Consider the following 20451-nt stretch of genomic DNA (forward strand, 5'->3'; position numbering starts at 1 on the left):
GGTCTCACTCTATTGCCCAGGCTGTAGTGCAGTGGTGTGATCACAGCTCACTGCAGCCTCAACCTCCTGGGCTCAAGCCATCCTCCCACCTCAGCCTCTTGAGTAGCTGGGACTACAGGCACGTACCACCTAATTTTTATATTTTTTGTAGAGACAGTGTTTTGCCCTGTTTGCCAGAATGGTCTTGAACTCCTGAGCTGAAGCAATCTGCCCAACATGGCCTCCCAAAGTGTTGAAATTACAGATGCACCATGATGCCCAGCCCATTTTATTTTTTTTCTTCTAGATTTAACTTTCAGAATGACTGCTTTCACACCAACATGTTTGTGGCATTGGTAAAGGTTATTTTTAAGGGTGGTATGTCTAACATTTTTTACATTTCAATCAAATTGAGGAATCTTAACTTTTATCTGCCCCACCATCCTCTCAGGGTAGAGCAAGAAATAATGTCAAGAATTATCTCTGGGCTCTTTCCAGTCCAGCAACAGATTGCACCTAATATCAGTGTTTCAGTCAGTGAGACAAGTGAACCACTGACTTCTGACATTGGTAAGTGAAATGGAATTTTTTTTTTATTAAAAGACAAAAGCTTTAGTTCATCATGGATTTATATATTCCAGAGGTCAAGTAAATTCTCCAGTAACAAAAGGTAAGCTCTTCTAACCTTACTTCCTAGTACTTCTTTGGTGATGGTTAGTTCTCTCTCACCCTCTTATTTCATATTGCAGCTTTCAGATTATTAAACCACTCTTCATACCTCCCACCCCAAATCTCTTTGTTATCCCCATAGTACTTTGTGCATATTTTTGTTATAGTAATTATCAGATTATATTAAGGTTGGTTTCCATATCTGTCTCACTCTTTATACTATAAATTACTCAGGATTTAAGGATGTTTCTCCTTTTGTGCCTAGTCCTTGCCTGATACCCAACAAGAGTTTAAGTATTCATTGAATGGTTAAAATGAGCCTCTTTCTTTATGGAGCCTATGCCCTTCTCTTCTCCATTTTTTTCTTTTCTTCCTCTTCTTTTTCTCCTTCCCCCTTTTCCTTTTCTTCTCCCCCTTCTCTTCCCCATTTTTTCTTTTCTTCCTCTTCTTTTTCTCTTTCCCCCTTTCCCTCTTCTCCCCATTCTCTTCCCCATTTTTTCCTTCTCTTCCTCTTCCTCCTGTTTTTCTTCCTTTCCACCTCCTCCTTGTTTTTTTGAGGTAAGTTTACTTGCCATAAAAGTCACCACTTCTAAGTGTACAGTTTGACAAGTTTTTTGTTTGTTTGTTTGTCTGTTTTAATTAGAGCCAGGGTCTCCCTCTGTCATCTAGGCTAGAGGCTGGACTGCAGCGACATGATCATAACTCACTGTAACCTCTAACTCCCGGGCTCAAGCAACTCTCCTGCCTCAGCCTCCCAAGTAGTTAGGACCATAGGTGTGCGCCACCATGCCCAGCTAAAAATCATTTTGGGTCCAGGCACACAGTGGCTCATGCCTGTAATCGCAGCACTTTGGGAGGCCAAGGAGGGCAGATCACCTGAGGTGGGGAGTTTGAGATCATCCTGGCCAACATAGTGAAACCCCGTCTCTATGAAAAATATAAAAATTAGCTGGGTATGGTGACACACACTTGTAATTCCAGCTACTCTGGAGGCTGAGACAGGAGAATTGCTTGAACCCAGGAGGCAGAGGTTGCAGTGAGCCAAGATCACGTCACTGCACTCCAGCCTGGGCAATAGAGCGAGACTCTGTTTCAGTCAATCAGTCAATCAGTCAATCAATTTTGTAGACATGGGTTCTTGCTATATTGCCCAGGCTAATCTCAAACTCCTGGCCTCAAGTGATCCTCCTCCCTCAGCCTCCCAAAGCACTGGGATTACAGGAGTGAGTCACCGCACCTGGCCCAGTTTGACAAGTTCACACAGCTATATATTAGCCACATAATCATGAGATAGAAAAGCATTTCTGTCTTCTCCAAAAGCTTCCTTATGCCATTTTGCAGTCAATTCCTAAACCTCACTCATGCCCACTGGCCCCTAACAACACTGATCTGCTTTCTATTACTGTATTTTTACCTTTTCTAGAATTTCATACATATGTAATCATGCAATATGTAGCCTGTTGTTGGCTGGCTTCTTTTATTAGCATAATATTTTGACAATCATGCTATTGCATGTAGTAATAGTATAATGTATAGATATACCATAATTTGTCAATCCATTTACCAGTTGATGGACATTCATAGTCTTTCAGTTTTTGGCTACTATGAATAAAGCTGCTATGAACATTTGTAAGCAAATCTTTGTGTAGAAACCTTTTAATTTTGGTTGGTCATATGATAAGTAAATGTTTAACTTTATAAGAAACTGCTAAACATTTCCAAAAGTGGGTGTACTATTTTGCATTCCACCCAGCAGTGTATGTGACTTTAGTTGCTCCACATCCTCCCCAACACTTGGTGTTGTCAGTGTTTATAATTCTAGCCATTTCTGAACATATGTGGAGGTATTTCCCTAACTATACTAATACCTGAGTAGTATAATTATTAATGATGTACAACTTTTTAATGTGTTTATTTGCCATCTGAATATTTACTTTGGTGAAATCTTTTTAAATCATTTGACCATTTTTAAGTTCGAGTCGTGTCTTCATATTACTGAGTATGAAGTTTTTTATCTATTCTGGATACAAGTCCTTTATTGGATATATGTTTTGTAAATATTTTCTTCTACTTTGTGTTTTGCCTTTTTGTTTTCTCAGCATTATTTTTTGAAGACAAAAAGATTGATTTTGAAGAAGTCTAATTTATCAGGTTTTTTCTAGTAGTTTGTAGGGATTTTTGCATGCTGCTTTTAAAAAAGTCTTTGCTAACCCAAGATCATTAAGATAGTTTCCTATGTTTTCTTCTAGAAGATGTATGGTTTTAGATTACACATTTAGGTCTATAGTATATTTTGAGTTAAGTTTTATGGTGTGAAGTAAGGATCAAGTTCTTTTTTGTTTGGGGTTTTTTGGCATATGGATATCCAGCTGTTCAATACCATTTGTTGAAAAGATTATCATTATTCCATTGAACTACCTTAACACCTTGGTTGAAAATCAATTGGTTATATATGTGTGCATCTTGTTTTTGGACTTTGTATCCTGTCCCATTCACCTGTAAGTTATACTAATACCATACTTCTTGATTACTGTAATTTAATAGTAAGACTTGAAATTGGATAGTGAAAGTTTTTCTAACTTTGTCCTTTTTTTTCTTTTTTATTCCTGTTTATCATTATCTCTACTTTTTTTCTTCTTTCCAGCCTCAGGATAAGCTATTCTTTCTCCCTCATAGACTATCCTTTAACAGCCCGAATCCTAGACTTCAGAGTCTATATTCACCACTTTAATTTCTCATTACCTACTTCCTCTTTGGTCCTTATGGGTTGGCCTTCTTTTGCCCTCCCCTTCAAGAAACTCCTTTCTCACAGCATTTGCTTGTCAAAAATGCTTCCCTTTTTCAAATCCTTGTTTTACTGTATGGCTCAAGCATAGGCACTATTGACCATCTCTGATTCTTAAACTCTTCTCCTGGTGTTGGCTTCTTAGACTTCACTCTGTTAATTCTTCCTCTTTTTAAAAAAAAAAAACTTTTTTAAGACCTTCATTTTCTCGTTTTATTTTCTGCTACTTGAATAAAATTATTTCCCTAGTTCCCATGCTTTGCCCTCTTTTCTGTTTTTTTCCAGTTTCCTCCTGACATTAGTTATCCTGTGTCAGTTGATGAACCCTAAGCCATGTATTTGGGCCGACAACTTGCAGTTCTGCTGGTTGATGAATATTGTGCTTGATGCTCCCCTGGCATGTCTTTAGTATGTCTAAAATGCTTCTCATTTTTGAGATCACAGTTCTCCCAGCACCCATAATCTCTAAAGCCTTGGAGTTATTATTTGTTCTATTTTCTTTCCTTTGCTCTTCTTCATTCCCCACTCAGCCATACCCTATATCCCAGCTTCATAGAGTTTATTGTTGCATTTGGCTAATTTGTCCTATTTAGCATAGCTCACCTGCCTCCTTCTGTTGTTACTATCCCAGTTAGCATAGCTCACATGCCTCCTTCTGTTGTTACTATCCCAGTTTTCTCTCATCATCTCATCTTTGAAGGGAGGACAAAAATGAACAACAAATTTATGAGAAAATTGTTTTCCTGGTGAAAATCTGACAATTTACAAATTGGGTATTTAGATCCTGTTTTCTTCCCTGTAAAAGATTTGTGTTTGCTTTTGTTTTGCCAGTGTCTGGGTAGGGATTTGGGACCTTATAAAAATGATGTTCTGATTTTGGGCCATGCTCAAAGAATGAATTATGGAAACTAAAAAGGAGATGTATCAACATATATTGTTGAATATGAATTTGGCATTGGGATAGTCTCTGCTATGGTAACTCAAGAGCAAATTGCTGTTACTTACCCTATCAACAAGTGATCCCACTAGACTTCTACCCACTTTTTAGGGAATTCTGGATATTGTTACTATAGTTGTGTTACTTAAGCAGTACTCTTTGGTGAGGTCACATCTCCATCAGGTTGTACAAATGAGTATCCACTTATTTTCCACATGGAGCTTTATAAATATCACTACTTTAAGTCAAGTAAAGTCTCTTCAGGAGGTTTTACTTAATTTGTTGTACATTCATGTAAGTGAGAAGTACAGCCCATTCAGATATTAATATACCTATAGGACATCTGATAACAAGCACCTCAACTGCAGTACATGTTAATAACTGATGTATCTGAAACTAGAAGGAAGGGAGGTTTGCCTTTATATTTAGTGCATTCTTTTGTTGTAGTCAAGATCTATCACAGAGTTTCCTGTTGTTATACTCTTGGAAATGTGAGTTGTATTCAGATGAGGGCATTTAATGTGCCCATTTTTATCATTAAATTCTGTAGTAGTAGAGAAGAGGCCATCTGAGTAAATTTTCATCTCCCTTTTTTTTTATTTACAGAGAATATTTGTTATGTAAGTTGTCCTCTTAGTCTTTTTCATAATAAGTACATATGTTTGTATTTTCATTTTTATTCCTCTTTCCACCCTCCCCCACCCACCCCCATACACGTATATTGGCATCTCTAAACTTTTTTTTTTTTTTTGACAGAGTCTCACTCTGTTGCCCAGGCTGGAGTGCAGTGGTGCGATCTCAGCTCACTGCAAGCTCCACCTCCCGGGTTCACGCCATCCTCCTGCCTCAGCCTCGCGAGTAGCTGGGACTACAGGCGCCCGCCACCACACCTGGCTAATTTTTATATTTTTAGTAGAGACGGGGTTTCACCATGTTAGCCAGGATGGTCTCAATCTCCTGACCTCATGATCCACCCGCCTTGGCCTCCCAAAGTGCTGGGATTACAGGCGTGAGCCACCGTGCCCGGCCGGCATCTCTGAACTTTTAAGAATGAAAGTTTGGCCCAGGCGCGGTGGCTGTCGCCCGTAATACCAGCACTTTGGGAGGCTGAGGCAGGTGTATCACCTGATGTCAGGAGTTCAAGACCAGCCTGGCCAACATGGTGAAACCCCATCTCTACTAAAAATACAAAAATTAGCCAGGCATGGTGACGCGTGCCTGTAGTCCCAGCTATTCAGGAGGCTAAGGCAGGAGAATCGCTTGAACCTGGGAGGTGGCAGTTGCAGTGAGCCAAGATCACATCATTGCACTCCAGCCTGGGTGACAGAGTGACACTACGTCTCAAGAAAAAAAATAATAATAATAATGAAAGTTTGAATTGCAAGCATGTTTCTTGCCCACTTATTCTGATTTTGTTTTTTACTTTTAGTGGAAGGAACAAGCAGTGGCGCCCTCCAGCTTTTTGTTGATGCTGGTGTTCCTGTGAACTCAAATGTGATTAAACATTTTGTTAACGAAGCTCTTGCTGAGACCATTGCTGTCATGCTGGGTGACAGAGAAGCAAAGAAGCAAGGTCCTGTTGCTACAGGTGTTTCTGGGGATGCTTCAACAAATGAAACATATTTGCCGGTATGGGGAATTTTTGAGACATTTATTGAAGAATAGTAAAATAGATGAATTTTAAGCTGCATACCATAAGATCGTGGTTTGTGGTAGAAGTATTATTATCATTTTTAGAGACATGGTCTTTATTTATTGCCCTGGCTGGTCTTGAAGTTCTGGGCTTAAGTGATCCTCCTGCCTCAGCCTCCTGAGTAGCTGGGATTACAGGCACCAGCCACCATGCCCAGTTTGTGGTAGAATTTTATTCCTTGTTGCTATGATTAAAGTAACGTTTCCCCCAGCATTTTATTTTAAAAACTTTTAAATCTATAGAATAGTTGAAAGTATGATACAATGAACATCTGTACACCCTTTACCTATACAGTTGTCCATTGGTGTACGTGGAGAATTGGCCAATCCTTGCATACTCGACTCTCACAGTTGGCCCTGTAAAACCAAAGAATATGAAAAGTCAGCCCTCTCTATATATGGATTTCTTATCTCATGAATACTGTTCTTGATCCACATTTGGTTGAAAAAACCAAATTTGTATGATTGGCCTCTTGCAGTTCAAACCTATGTTTTTATTTAGTTATTTATTCAAGGGTCATTCATATTTATTGATTGATAATATTTTGGCACATTTATAAAAATATGTCTTTATATCTGCTATATATTATATATCCTTTAAAAACCATTTGAAAGTTACAGACATCATGACACTTTACCTCTGAAGCATCAGCAGTATCTCCACAGAACAAGTTGCTTTCTTACATAACCAAAATACCATTATCACACCCCCCCAAATTTAACATTGGCGTGTTAATAATATAGAATATAGAGACCATATTTAGATTTCCTTAATTGTTTCAAAAGTATCCTTTACAGTTTTTTTTTTAAATCAAGATATAGCCAAGGATCATACATTGCTTTGCGTTATTATATGAACTGATATTTTTAATCTTTAAAAGAAAATACATTTCAGGAATTTTGTTGCTTGTTTAATCAACCTTACTTGTGTTAAAAAGAATTTATAATCTATTATAGCAATATGAAATTATACAAAGCCAAAATTTACTCTGTATTACCAGCTGTTTAAAACTATAGTTACTTCTGATCCTATAGATCACAAGGACATCATTTTATATACATGAAACATTTAAACATCATTTGATGTATAAAGTTATATACTGTATTTTACTTTTGTAGAGATTGTTGTGGTGTAATGTGATTAGTGTGCCAAAGATTTGATCTGTAGTTTTGATCTGTGCTTTATTAGCTCATTGGGAATATATGCAGTACAGATGTGGTCAGGGTTATGGTTTTTTCTATGCCAATTACTTTGGTTTGCTTTCTGCCTATATATATTGCATATATTTTCATGAGGGTGATTGGATGAGAAAATGTGGGAAAACCAGTGTAAAGAGCTTGGATTTTGGGGTTGGTAAAAGTTGAATTTGAATTCCAAGCTCCACTACTTTAGTTTTATGTCTATAATAAAGATAGAATACTTAGTTTAAATGACCATGGCTTTGCTGAAATCTGCTTCCTAAATATGTAGTAGGGCAAGCACTACTCCCAGCCTGCAACTTATCATTCTTTATCTTCAGAAGTGTCATGGCTTTTCTTGGCCTTTTAATCTCTCACATATATTTTAAAGTTAGTTCTTAAGTTCCATAAAAAATATTGTTGAGATTTCAGTGGGAATTAAACCAATTTTGACTGGTTTCATTTAAGAAGGATTGACATCTTTATGGTACTGTGTTCTCTTTGCCAAAGTTTTGTGGAAGATTGAGATGATATATGGACAGAGCTTAATCTAGTGCCTAGAACTTGGTAAATAAACACTCAGTTACTAATAGTTTATCATTTTTATTATCCATTACCAATACTAGAAGAATACCTTCAGATCCTTTCATCATGATGAGTTATATATATTAAATATAGCATTATATTTGAAAACAACACTTCTATGCTATATGTTTATACAGTCAAGAAGAAAAAAAGACATAGTGTACTTCTTTCATTTTAAAATGAAGGCTAAGAGTACATTAATTATTAAGCAATGCTATAGAAATTCTAATATGCTTCATGGTTTTAAATTGCATCTTAATTTGCAACCCATAATACAGAATAAAGGGTAATCACCTTATATAAAGACTTTAGAATGAAAAAAAAGTCAAATTTTATATATATTTTATATATATATATATTTTTTTTTTTTTTGAGACGGAGTTTTGCTCATGTCGCCCAGGCCGGAGTGCAGTGGCATGATCTCGGCTCACTGCAACCTCTGCCTTCCAGGTTCAAATGATTCTCCTGCCTCAGCCTCCTAAGTAGCTGGGATTACAGGCGCCCGCCACCACGCCCAGCTAATTTTTGCATTTTTAGTAGAAACGGGGTTTCACCATGTTGGCCAGGCTGGTCTCGAACTCCTGACCTCGTGATCTGCCCATCTCAGCCTCCCAAAGTGCTGGAATTACAGGCGTGAGCCACCACGCCTGGCCCAAATAATATATTTTTAAAATGGTCAGAGGACAGACAGTTCATATACATAGAAGAAATACAGATCACCCATGTACATATAAAAAGATGAAGATGATCAACCTCATAGATGATAAGAAAAAAAGTTATTGAAATTGCATTTTTACTGATCAGATCAGCAAAACTCTAAAAGTTTGATAAATCTGGGGGAAATTGTCATTTTCCTACCTTCTGGTGGTAGTATAATATAGTAAAATCCTGTAGTAGGAAATCTGGCAATATCTATTCAAATTAAAAACATAATTAGTCCTTTAATAGAGCAGTCCCACTTCTGGGAACTTATTCCATAGATATATCCATATATCATACATATGAAATGACTGAAGTCAAGATTATTTGATAACTCTGAGGAAGGGCTCTAGGTAGAAAGGACAAGAGTAGGAGAGAGACTTAATTTTCACTATCCTTTTGTACCTTTTGAATTTTGAACCATTTGAATGATTACCTATTCAACAAATTAATATTAAATTGTTACATTTTTCCTTCTCCAGTACTTTCCATCTCCCTGTTGTCTTCATCTCTCCCTAACTCCCAATTCTTCTTATCCTTCCATTACTTTTTATATACTCAGTTTGTGTGTGTGTGCAAAAAGGCTGATTTTTTGGTATGTTGTCAATCACTTAAAATGCTTCCTTTCTGTTTTATGCCTTTCCTTCATGTCTGTAATTGGGTTTGATCATCAGCTTTATCTATTTAATCTTTCAGTCTTCTTTATTTTTAAAATTTCAGCTTTTATTTAGGTATAGGGGGTACATGTGTGGGATTGTTATATGGATATACTGGACCCAGGTAGTGAGTGTAGTACCCAAAAGTAGTTTTTCAACTCATTCCCCCTTCTTCCCTCCTGCCCCCTGCTATCATAGTCCACAGTGTCTGTTTTTCTCATGTTTATGTCTATGTGTGCTCAATGTTTAGCTCTCACTTATAAGTGAGAACATGTGGTATTTGTTTTTTTCTTCCTCTGTTTGTTTGTTCAGAATTATGGCCTCCAGCTCCGTCCATGTTGCTGCAAACGACATGATTTTTGTTCTTTTTTGTGGCTGTGTAGTATTCCATGGTTTATGTGTACCACATTTTCTTTATTCAGTCCACCGTTGATGGGCACCTAGGTTGACTCCATGTCTTTGCTGTTGTGAATAGTGTGGCAATGAACATATGAGTGCATGTGTCTTTTTGGTATAATGATCCTTAGGGTATATACCCAGTAATGGTCTCAAAAGAAGACATACAAGCAGTCAACAGACATATGAAAAAATGCTCATCATCACTAATCATCAGAAAAATGCAAATTAAAACCACAGTGAGATACCATTTCAGTCAGAATGGCTATTATTAAAAAGTCAAAAAAAAAACAGATTGCCATAAATATATACACTTGCTATGTACCCACAAAAATTAAAAATAAAAATTTTAAAAACAAACAACAACAAAATACAAACCCACAGATGCTAGTGAGGCTGCAGAGAAAACGGAACACTTATACACTGTTGGTAGGAATGTAAATTACTTCTTCTCTATTTTAAAAGAGGGTGCCTTAGAATTCTGTGGGGACCACTTCATAGGCAGAGTTATTTCAATTGCCTGAGACTTGCTGCAGGCCAATCGTAGACTAACAGGTAGAGGTTCAAGAGGTAGGGTACTTAACCCTGCCATCAATTTAAATTATATATAGTCTATGAATGAGTTCATATTATTTTCAAATTACTTTTATTTGGGTGATTATAAACACAGTTTATCTTGTTTTATTTATTTTAGGCAAGAGTGTGCACCCCACTGGCTACCCCACAGCCTACGCCTCCTCGCTCACCTTCATCACCTACTAAGGAGTGTGTTTTGGTAAAGACTCCAGATTCTTCTCCCAGTGATTCGGATCATGATATGGCTTTTCCTGTGAAAGAAATATGTGCTGAAAAAGGTAGAAACTTTATTTCTATAACTCAGTTTTAATTTTAGCAACTATTAAATTTCATGATTTGTATATGTACTTGTTGCTTACTAGGTTTTAGTAAATCATTTTTTCTCACAAGGAAATTTAGGAATTGATTGCGACTTCTTAAAATCTATAATTGAGGCCAGGCATGGTGGCTCACGCCTGTAATCCCAGCACTTTGGGAGGCTGAGGCGGGTGAATCACGAGGTCAGGAGTTTGAGACCAGCGTGACCAACATGGTGAAACCCCTCTCTACTAAAAGTACAAAAATTAGCCAGGTGTGTTGGCACGTGCCTGTAATCCCAGCTACTCAGGAGGCTGAGGTAGAAGAATTGCTTGAACCCGGGAGGCGGAGGTTGCAGTGAGCCAAGATCGCACCATTGCACTCCACCCTGGGCAAGGGAGTGAGACTCCGTCTCACAAAAAAAAAAAGAAGTATACAATTGAATAGATGCTTAGACTACTTTAAGTATATGGTGGTATTAACAATGATATCTTCTCAAGGTATTTTTAACGCTTTACTAAATTTAGGAATTATCACATTAATGGCTACCACCATTGTCATTATTATTATTAATTATAATTGCCATTATTTGTGTGCTAAAATGGTAAGGGATATCTGAAGCAATGTATCATGCCATCCTATGGAGTTCTTTACTGACTACTATCTTTTTCTGTCCTTTTAAAAAAAAAATCTTTAGGAGATGATATGCCTGCCATCATGCTTGTTAATACTCCGACAGTTACCCCTACTACTACACCTCCTCCAGCGGTGGCAGTTTTTACCCCAACTTTGTCAGATATTTCCACTGATAAATTGAAGGTATCAAGCCCAGAGCTTCCCAAGCCATGGGGTGATGGAGACCTGCCACTGGAAGAAGAGAACCCTAACTCACCTCAAGAAGAACTTCATCCAAGAGCTATGTAAATGAGAACATACTCACTAGTAACTGTACATTTCAACTTATGTTTGACTTATGTGATCCATTGAAAACATAGAAATATTATACAAAGCTTTATAAACCACAGACTACCTTATACTTTGAAAGAAAGAACTTTCATAAATGTTGAGTTTTGAAAAATTATCAAATTATACCTTCACCTTTTTTCTTAAAAGGTTTGAAACAGCTAGAAATAAAGGTATCTATTATATTGTTAATAAAATAGAAAACAATTTCTCCCTATTGTGGATCATTATTTACTATCATCAGTTAACTTTTATATTATTTTATATCTCTGTGTATGGAAGAGCTTTCAAGATGGCCTATGATTAAAGCATGAAAACAACTTTTAAAAATCTTGTTAATTATAGTAGTGCAGATTTAAAAAAATATTTTGCTAAAGGAGACATAGTCTTCGAGTCTGTTTTTTATATCGAAATGAATACAGGCCTTCAGTGACCTAACAAGCTCCAAATATGTCTTTATTTTCTTAGTGTAATGTCTGTGGCTAAGGATGAAGAACCAGAGAGTATGGATTTCCCTGCTCAGCCTCCACCTCCAGAGCCAGTTCCCTTTATGCCATTTCCTGCCGGCACCAAGGCCCCTTCCCCCTCACAGATGCCAGGTTCTGATTCATCAACACTGGAGAGCACATTGAGTGTTACTGTCACTGAAACTGAAACTTTAGATAAACCCATCTCTGAAGGAGAGATTTTATTTAGCTGTGGTCAAAAATTGGCCCCCAAGAGTAAGTTAATTTGTATTAGTTGATTTCACTTGTTAGATTATGGTAATTCCCTAAGTAATACTTTTCTATTTAAAGTGTTTTTACTTAACTTTCAAGATTTAACATGGTATAGTAGAAAGAATAGGGGACTCAATGCAATTTAGTTAACTTTTCTGGGTCTTAACTTCAGAAAGTAAAATCTTCCTCATAATCCCACCCTCCAGAAATAATATCACTATTAATGGTTTGGGGTAGGCCTTTCCAGTCTTTTTTGTCTATGCATATATAGGCACATAAATACATACGTATGTGGAAGTATATTTACCTTTAAAAATAGGATCTTACTATGCATATTGTTATGAAACCTGAATTTTTTTTTTTTTTTTTTTGAGACAGGTTCTCACTGTCATGCAAGCTAGAGTGAGGTGGCATGATCATGGTTCACTGCAGCCTCAACTTCCTGGGCTCAAGTGATACTCCCACCTCAGCCTTCTGAGTAACTGGGACTACAGGCATGTGCCACCATGCCCGGCTAACTTTTATATTTTTTGTAGAGATGAAGTTTCACCATTTTGCCCAGGTTGGTCTCAGACTTCTGAGCTCAAGTGATCCACCCTTCTTGGCCTCCCAAAGGGCTGGGATTATAGGCCTGAACCACCTCACCCAGCCTGAAACCTGAATTTTTTTTTTACCAAAGAATATATTGTGGATATCTTTTAATATAACTCCATATTTTTCTTATTTTTCTTTTATGGCTGTGTAGTCTGTTTAATCCCTTAATAGAGGGCATTTAGATTGTTTTCAATGCTTTCAGTCTATACACAACTCTCTAATTACCATCCTTTCATGTATATATGTCTTTGTGCACTTATCTGGTCTCTTCCTTAGAATACATGCCTAAAAGCGAAATTGCTGAGTCTACTTTAAAGATGCATCACCAACATGCCTTCTAGAGAGGATTTTTTTTTCTTTGCTCTAAGTTCTAGAAAGGATTTTTAGCTCTTAATCAGTTTTAATTATATCAACAGTATATGAGAATACCCGTTTCTCAATTTCATAACTACAATTGATATTTATAGTTTTTAATTTCTAACAAACTGGTAGGTTAAACAAAATTCTCATCTTTGTTATAAATTGTACTTCAAAAAAACTGGTAAGATTGAGTAGTTTGTGAATTACTTGTTTATAAGCTTTGCCAGTATTTCCATTGCAGTATAATTTTGAATCTAATATGCTATGGCTTTATGGTCAGATTATTTACTAAGTTTGTCTTTTTTTTTCTAAACTTTTATATTTTAATTTCTAGTTTTAGAAGATATAGGACTGTACCTGACAAACCTTAATGATAGCTTATCCAGCACTCTGCATGATGCCATTGAAATGGTAAGTAACGATTGACTCCAACACTGAATTCTAACAGGAAGAATATCTGTATGAATTGGTTGCCATTGATCAGGTTTTTTCTCAATTTTTTGAGTTATAGACACAAAATTTAGTAAAATAACCATGAAATAATTTAGGGTTTCTTGCACATTTCATTATGTAATCTTATAATTGTGAGAATGAAAAAAAAATTATTAACCCTCGTGTCTCTAGTAGTAAAAAAATATACATTTAATGTAATTAGGTAATGAAATCTAGCTGATTGCAAATTGTTACCTCTGTATGTTGTCTTTACAATATTTAAGCAGGATCTTACCTATTTAAACCAACTCTCTTGTAATACGTTTGTTATTTTTCCCTAACCATGATTATAATTCTTTGTGCTAATAAATATTTGAACTTAATGGCTTAAAAAGAAAAATGAGGTCCAGGGATGTTAACCCTTTCTAGTTTTTATCTAGCTCTGTAGAAGCAAAAGTTGGTATTTAAAAATATCACATTATATATAAATATATAGAAGTGATAGTAAGAATTTTCTTTTGAAAAAACCGTTAAGGAATAGAAATCTTTACTTTTTATATATTTTTAAACAACCTAAGCAAGGAAAGGTAATTGTACTCAACTATCATCTATGTTTATTCACATCTTTTTAAAGCATTGTTGCTGTTTTTTTAAGTTATTTCACATAGGCCTATGAAAATACTTCATTAAGAAGTTTTTTGATAAGATTTTAATGAAACAATTTTTAAACAGTAATTATTTATTGCAAGTAATTGGTTGAGCTAACTGTGAAGAGAGCATAACAATCACTTTTATGAAATAATATGGGAAGAAGGCATAAATGAGATATCTTTATTTTCAGAGAAGCATTACTAACATTCGGCCTATTAGTGTACCATTATAGCATTTTTCTCCTCTCTTTGAACTTTTTCAAGTGGCAAAGCATGTTTAAATTTATTTAAAGTAAATAGCTAAACCGAACCAAGACTAAATTATAACTTGTTTCTCTTTTTCTACATTTGAAACTAAATTCTAATGTTGATATTTTTACTATGCCTAAATCACATATGCTACAAATTCATAATAAAGTCAAATACAATAGTACAATCTGGAAAAACCCCAAATAACTTGAAATCATGTACCAGTGGGCATTTATCTATACATAGCTAGGGGATAGGGACTTATAATCTGGAGTTAATAAACTTTATTTCATGAAAAATAAATACAAATACTTTCGATGAATTTAAAATCATGTTAATATCTGTATTTACAAGATAATCTACTTTGTTGGACTCTGAGGCCCACACTGTTCCTCATTGTTGGGATGGGCCTATTTTGAGGCATGAGGAAGCCTATACAGGGTGCTCCAGTGAGGGTCTTCAATACCAATGCCCTTGCCAAGTAAGCCAGATGTCAGCCGAAAGGCAAAGGGACATTGAGGTCTATAGCTGCCATACCATACTTCTGCAGTTTTTCATTTTTGCTTGTGGTCCAAGTTGCAGCATTACAGTGCTTTGCCCCCATTGCCACACTGTGGCATTACTTTACTGCAGAAATATGAAGAGGAGGCTGTGACCCAAAAACAATGATATCATATAAAACATTTATGATTCATGGTAGCTCAACTGTGTGGGATAGACGGTTTGATTTTTATGTTTTTATAATCTCCAGTTTATGTTGTACCAAATTATACTGTGGTTTATATTTGAGGCAAAGATAGAGGGCTTTTATTATAGACAAATGGAAATGAGAACTAGATGAAAATAAAAAGTTCATCTCCTTTCCAAAAATGCTAATATCATCATTTCATGACTGATAAGTTTTTATTAATCTTAAATTGAGAAAAATGCAATTGTTCGAAATAATTTATTTTTATTAATTGTCTTTATGTTTCTTTTAGGAGGATGATCCTCCTAGTGAAGGGCAAGTGATTAGGATGTCCCATAAAAAATTTCATGCAGATGCAATTCTTTCTTTTGCTAAACAAAACCAGGAGTCAGCAGTTTCCCAGCAAGCAGTCTATCATTCAGAGGTACTTTTTAACTTTAATGACTTTTTTTTTTTTGGTTAGATCTAAATACAGGAAAAAATTAAAATATTCTTACTACTAGTTAAAGCATGCTAGTATTTTGGTTTTTTCAAGGGTCAGTGTTATAGCAACTTCAACTTGGAATCATGGAACTGTAGAGTTTTGTAACAGAAAGGAATTTAGACCATCTGTTCCAACCACCTTGTTCTGCTGCTAAAAAAGCTGAAGCTTTGTGAGGATTCATTATGTAATTATTTATTAAGTATCCATTATGTGCCAGACACAACCTTGGAAAAGATACAAAGATAAATAAGACATGACCCCTACCTTTAAGCAGCTTACAGTCATGTAGGAAGATAAGGGCTTACACAAGTAATTATTCAACAGTGCAATAACTAATCAAATAGCTGTATTTACAAGTACTATATGAACACACAGGAGAAAAGACTCTGCCTGAAGTTAGATGACACTTCATACACAATATTACATTGATGTCAGTCTTTAAAGATGGAGTAGGACTTTGCAGGCAGCAACGAAAGGGAAGGACATTTCAGAAGCAGAAATACCATTTGTTAAGGGATGACAGCCAAGAAATATTAAAGCATATTTGGAAAGTATTGAAAATCTCTGTGTGGCTAGAACTTTAGATGAAGAATCAGATACATCTGGAGAAGGAGATTGAACCAGATGATCATAAAGAACATTTTATTTAGGCCGTGGTAAGGCTTGGGCACTGTGGAGCCCATGAAGGTTTTTGGACAAGGGAGTTGCCTTAGGAAGGAGTATGAAGCCATAAACAAATGAGGGAGACATGGGGGATCTGTCAGAACACCACTGGAGTAGTCCCAGCAAGAGAGAATGAGAACATGAACAAAGACAGTTACAGCAGAAATAGAGAGGAGAGAGATTTAAATTTAAGGGCATAGGATTGACAGTAATTGGTCATTGGTTGAGAGAGGTAAAGAAGCTTTTTTTTAAGGATAATCTTGAGGTTCCTACCTTAGGAGCTTGGATGGGTGATTATAGAGTTGTTGGCTTAGAAGTGCAGACAGAAGAGTGCCAGATTTTGTGGGGAAAGTAATGAGTTTGATATACACATTATATTTAAGGTGCTTAAGGAAATTCCAGGTAGAAATATACAACATTGTCATTCAGACTGGTTAATGATGGAGCTGGGACTAGGATTCTTGATCTATAGCGCTGTTTCTATCGTATCTGGTTGTCTTCGCATGAACAAATGTCAACTGGCTTTAGATGAGCTGGAGATCTGAAGACTATATAGGGCCCAAGGAGATGGTTGGTTTTATTTTCTGTTTTTATTTTTAAAACTTTAAATGATTAGGAAAGGTAGGAGAAGATATAAAATTTAGTAATGGGAAAAAATGAAGGCTTAACATATTCCTTCTGAATTTAAAATAATTAAATGTTCTGCAACTTTAGTTAGCAATAGACCATTTCACTGGAAAAATATTAGTTGTGATATCTGTGTTGCTAAATTCAAAAACATACTCTCATAGCTGCAGAAATTAAGATGATTAGTATCGAAACCAGTAAGCTGAGAGAGAGAAAGGAGGGAGAGGAGAGAGAGAAAGCGCATGTGCGGGTGGAAAGGAGAGAGAAAGAGGGAGAGGGAAGGAGGGAGAGAGAATGAGACAAGCAAATGGTACAAAAAGAGGTGGCAAATAGCAGAAGTGTCTGCATAAATTTATAAATTCCACTGACTAATCCTAGTTTTCTTTCTTTTTGGAAATCACTAATATCAATGTATTTATTCATGCAATTGTATCAGACGTTTTTATCTTTTAGATGCTGGGAAATTTATCTTCATTCTTTCTTTCTCTTTTTTTTTTCTTCCTTTCATTTTTTCCCCCCTCTCTCTAGAAATCTTATTTCCAGATATTGACACTTCTATTTCTGTTTTTCTTATCCCTTAAATTTTCTGTCTTTCTTTTCTTCTCCATTCTGGGAGAACTCCCCAATCTGATCTGCTAACTATTAATTTGTTCTCTACTATACTGTTTATCCCGTTTATTGTGTTTTTCATACTTGACATTCTTGTTATTTGTTGTTTTTTTTTTTGCGTTGCATTTTAATATCTTTTCTTATCGCCTACTCTGTGTCTGTCTGTCTGATTAATATCATTCACTTTGTTGTCTGTTTTTTTTTTTTCTTTTTTAAACTTATTGACTCCTCAGGTATCTGGTTCTTTTGACCTGTGAGTTCTTATTTCACTGATGGGATCAACTATTCTGTGTGAGAATTTGGGTAAGGATAAAACCATGGTCTGTTTCAGAGAGTTAAAGAAGAGGGGAGGAGAGAGCCCTAGGGAGGAGAGCCTTAGGCAGCACAGAACCACCCTTGGTCACTGTCCCTGCTGTTTGCTGTTACTCCACTATATAGCTCTCCTGGTGATTATTGTGTCTTTAAGCCCTTAGGAAGATGTTGCTTTGGGAGGGTTTATAATCCACTAGTCCTGGGACTTGGAGGGGAAGAAGGTGAAGGAATGATGCCCACGGATGGGCTTCTGGACAGATTTCATCTATAGTTGTCACCATAGCTAGGCCTTCATGTTCCCTGATATTACTCTGGGGCGCCAGCATTTGCAGCTGGGGTTGTTAATAAGAAGACTTTTATGGTTGAGGGGCAAGCAGTAATCTCAAATTAATGGAGGAAGAAACAATGACTTTTCTCCATTTATTCCTCTCACGAAGCCCCTCCACACAGCCTCCTCGCTAGGATGCAGCCCCTTTCTTTCCAGATGTTCCAGTTTGAGTTAACTGTCTGTCTTTCCAGGGGCTTTTCACAACTTTTACTTTAGTTCTCAGAATCTATGGGTTCTTTTTCACCTCTGTAGTTACTCCAGTGTTGATTTTGAGAGCTGGCAGCCTTTGTTACTGTGCTGTCCTGGCTAGACCAGCAATGCAGAAGTTAGAATTCTATCTTCTCCAGATCTTTTTCTAAGCATTAAGCATTTATATATGTATAAAAATATATTTGTGTATATGTATATGTGTGTGTGTGTGTGTGTGTATGTGTGTGTGTATAAATATATGAATCTTTTTGAGACAGAGTTTCAGTCTGTTGTTCAGGCTGGAGTACAGTGGCTCAGTCAGCTCACTGCAGCCTCAAACTCTTGGACTCAAGCAATCCTCCCATCTCAGCCCCCAGAGTAGCTGGGACTATAGGCGTGCACCATACCTAGCTAATTTTTTATTTTTTGCAGAGACAGGGTCTCACTATGTTGGCTAGGCTGATCTCCAACTTCTGACCGCAAGTGATCCTCCTGCCTCAGCCTTCCAAAGTCCTGGGATTATAGGCATGAGCCACCATTTCTGGCTTAGTATATAATTTTGAGGTGTGTGTATATATTGTTGTGCAATTTTAAATTTTAAAAAGCAGGTTGCAAGGCTTTTTAAAATTTAACATAAATCCTGAAGATCTACTATATTCTTTTTACCTACTATGTAGTATACCATAGTTTAATTATTCTCCTGTTGAAGGATTTTTAGATTGGTTCCAAGTATTCTCTAATCAAACTATACTAGGTATAAAATCCTTTTTTTGTACTCATGAGAAATTATTTTTCTAGATTTAGATACTAAGGCATGGAATTGCTGGCTCAAAGATATAAGCATTCATAATTTAAATAGGCACTGAAAAATTGCCCCTAGCTGTATGAGATCCCTTTCCCATGTCACACATAATGCTTTTAATCTTAAATTTTTGCCAGTCTGATTAACAGTGACATTTTGCATATTTTCTTGTCTAAAGGGCTATTAATATTTTGCATATTTTCCCGTCTAAAGGGCTATGTAATAAGAACTAGTAATACTGATACATTATAAGTTAAAATATTGCTTTGCTAAGTTGTGGCTTTTCTTTGTGCTTGAAACTTCTTGCTTAGAGGGGCATTTGGTCAGTGAAAGCTCACTGATGGCAAAACCGTAATTTGTACATATATGTAGATGGGCTAGGTATATTACTCTGTATTATAGGCAACCTGACTTAAATTGGCATGAACTTAAGCATTGAGTGTAATCCAAAACTCAGAGATACTTATGAGTATGAGACCATTTTGTAAATAGGCAAGATAAGTCTTCAGTAGGGTCATAGAGTATTCTTAAGGTGTTAAATAGTTCAGCAGTTGCAAATATCCTAGAAAACAGATTCACAACAGAGAAGTTACTGTAGACTGTCAGAGTAATATAGGCATTGTGAAATATTTCTCATTAATTTCTGGGGAAAACATAATTGCCGTCATTCTAAACACTGCCCAAGAGTCTCCAAGGGATTTCATATTAATTATGAGCAGTATTTTTTAATTTAAAGGATGTTGAGGCAATCAGTATTCCTAAAGAAGAGTCAGGCTAAGGGAATAAGGAGAGATAGAGATGTACGTAGGAGAATGAAGGCAAATTGAAGAGAATCTTGAATGTTGAGCTAAGAAGTTTAGATTTTATTTTATAGTCAATGGAATCATCAAAGGCATTTCAGCAGTGATTTCTTCATATAGTCTAGTTAAAAAAAACACTTGTTGGTTGAAATTAAACCCCTTTTAAATGAGAAACATGGGAGCTTTCAGATAATTGGAATTTTTCTTCAGTTCTTAATTAGTAAATTCATTAATTAGAATATCTCAAGTCATAAAATGTACTAGTGATTAGGATATATAATTTTTTAATACAGAAAGAAAATAGTCTTATATTTTTTCATTTGTTCATTTATTTCATAGATTTCATTTAAAACAATTTTTTTTTTTTTTTGAGACGGAGTTTCGCTCTTGTTGCCCAGGCAGGAGTGCAGTGGCGGGATCTCGGCTCACCGCAACCTCCACCTTCTGGGTTCAAGCGATTCTTCTGCTTCAGCCTCTCAAGTAGCTGGGGTTACAGGCATGCACTACCATGCCCGCTAATTTTGTATTTTCA

The 20451-nt window shown here is 36.2% G+C and overlaps 1 protein-coding gene across 11 annotated transcripts in view; it reads left to right on the plus strand.

Annotated features, from left to right (window-relative positions):
* The window catches only part of KIAA0586 (KIAA0586 ortholog), a 120466-nt gene that overhangs the window by 49058 nt on the left and 50957 nt on the right, over positions 1–20451 (plus strand). For all 11 annotated transcript variants that reach the window (XM_055361916.2, XM_055361909.2, XM_055361911.2 and 8 more), the window contains 7 exons: positions 431–549; positions 5800–5999; positions 10272–10431; positions 11148–11370; positions 11882–12135; positions 13421–13497; positions 15398–15529. In XM_055361916.2, the coding sequence (XP_055217891.2) occupies positions 431–549; positions 5800–5999; positions 10272–10431; positions 11148–11370; positions 11882–12135; positions 13421–13497; positions 15398–15529 (1165 nt within the window). The remainder of the gene's footprint in view (positions 1–430; positions 550–5799; positions 6000–10271; positions 10432–11147; positions 11371–11881; positions 12136–13420; positions 13498–15397; positions 15530–20451) is intronic.

Source organism: Gorilla gorilla, chromosome 15 (assembly GCF_029281585.2).
Source record: "Gorilla gorilla gorilla isolate KB3781 chromosome 15, NHGRI_mGorGor1-v2.1_pri, whole genome shotgun sequence".
In the NCBI taxonomy this organism is placed as follows: domain Eukaryota; kingdom Metazoa; phylum Chordata; class Mammalia; order Primates; family Hominidae; genus Gorilla; species Gorilla gorilla.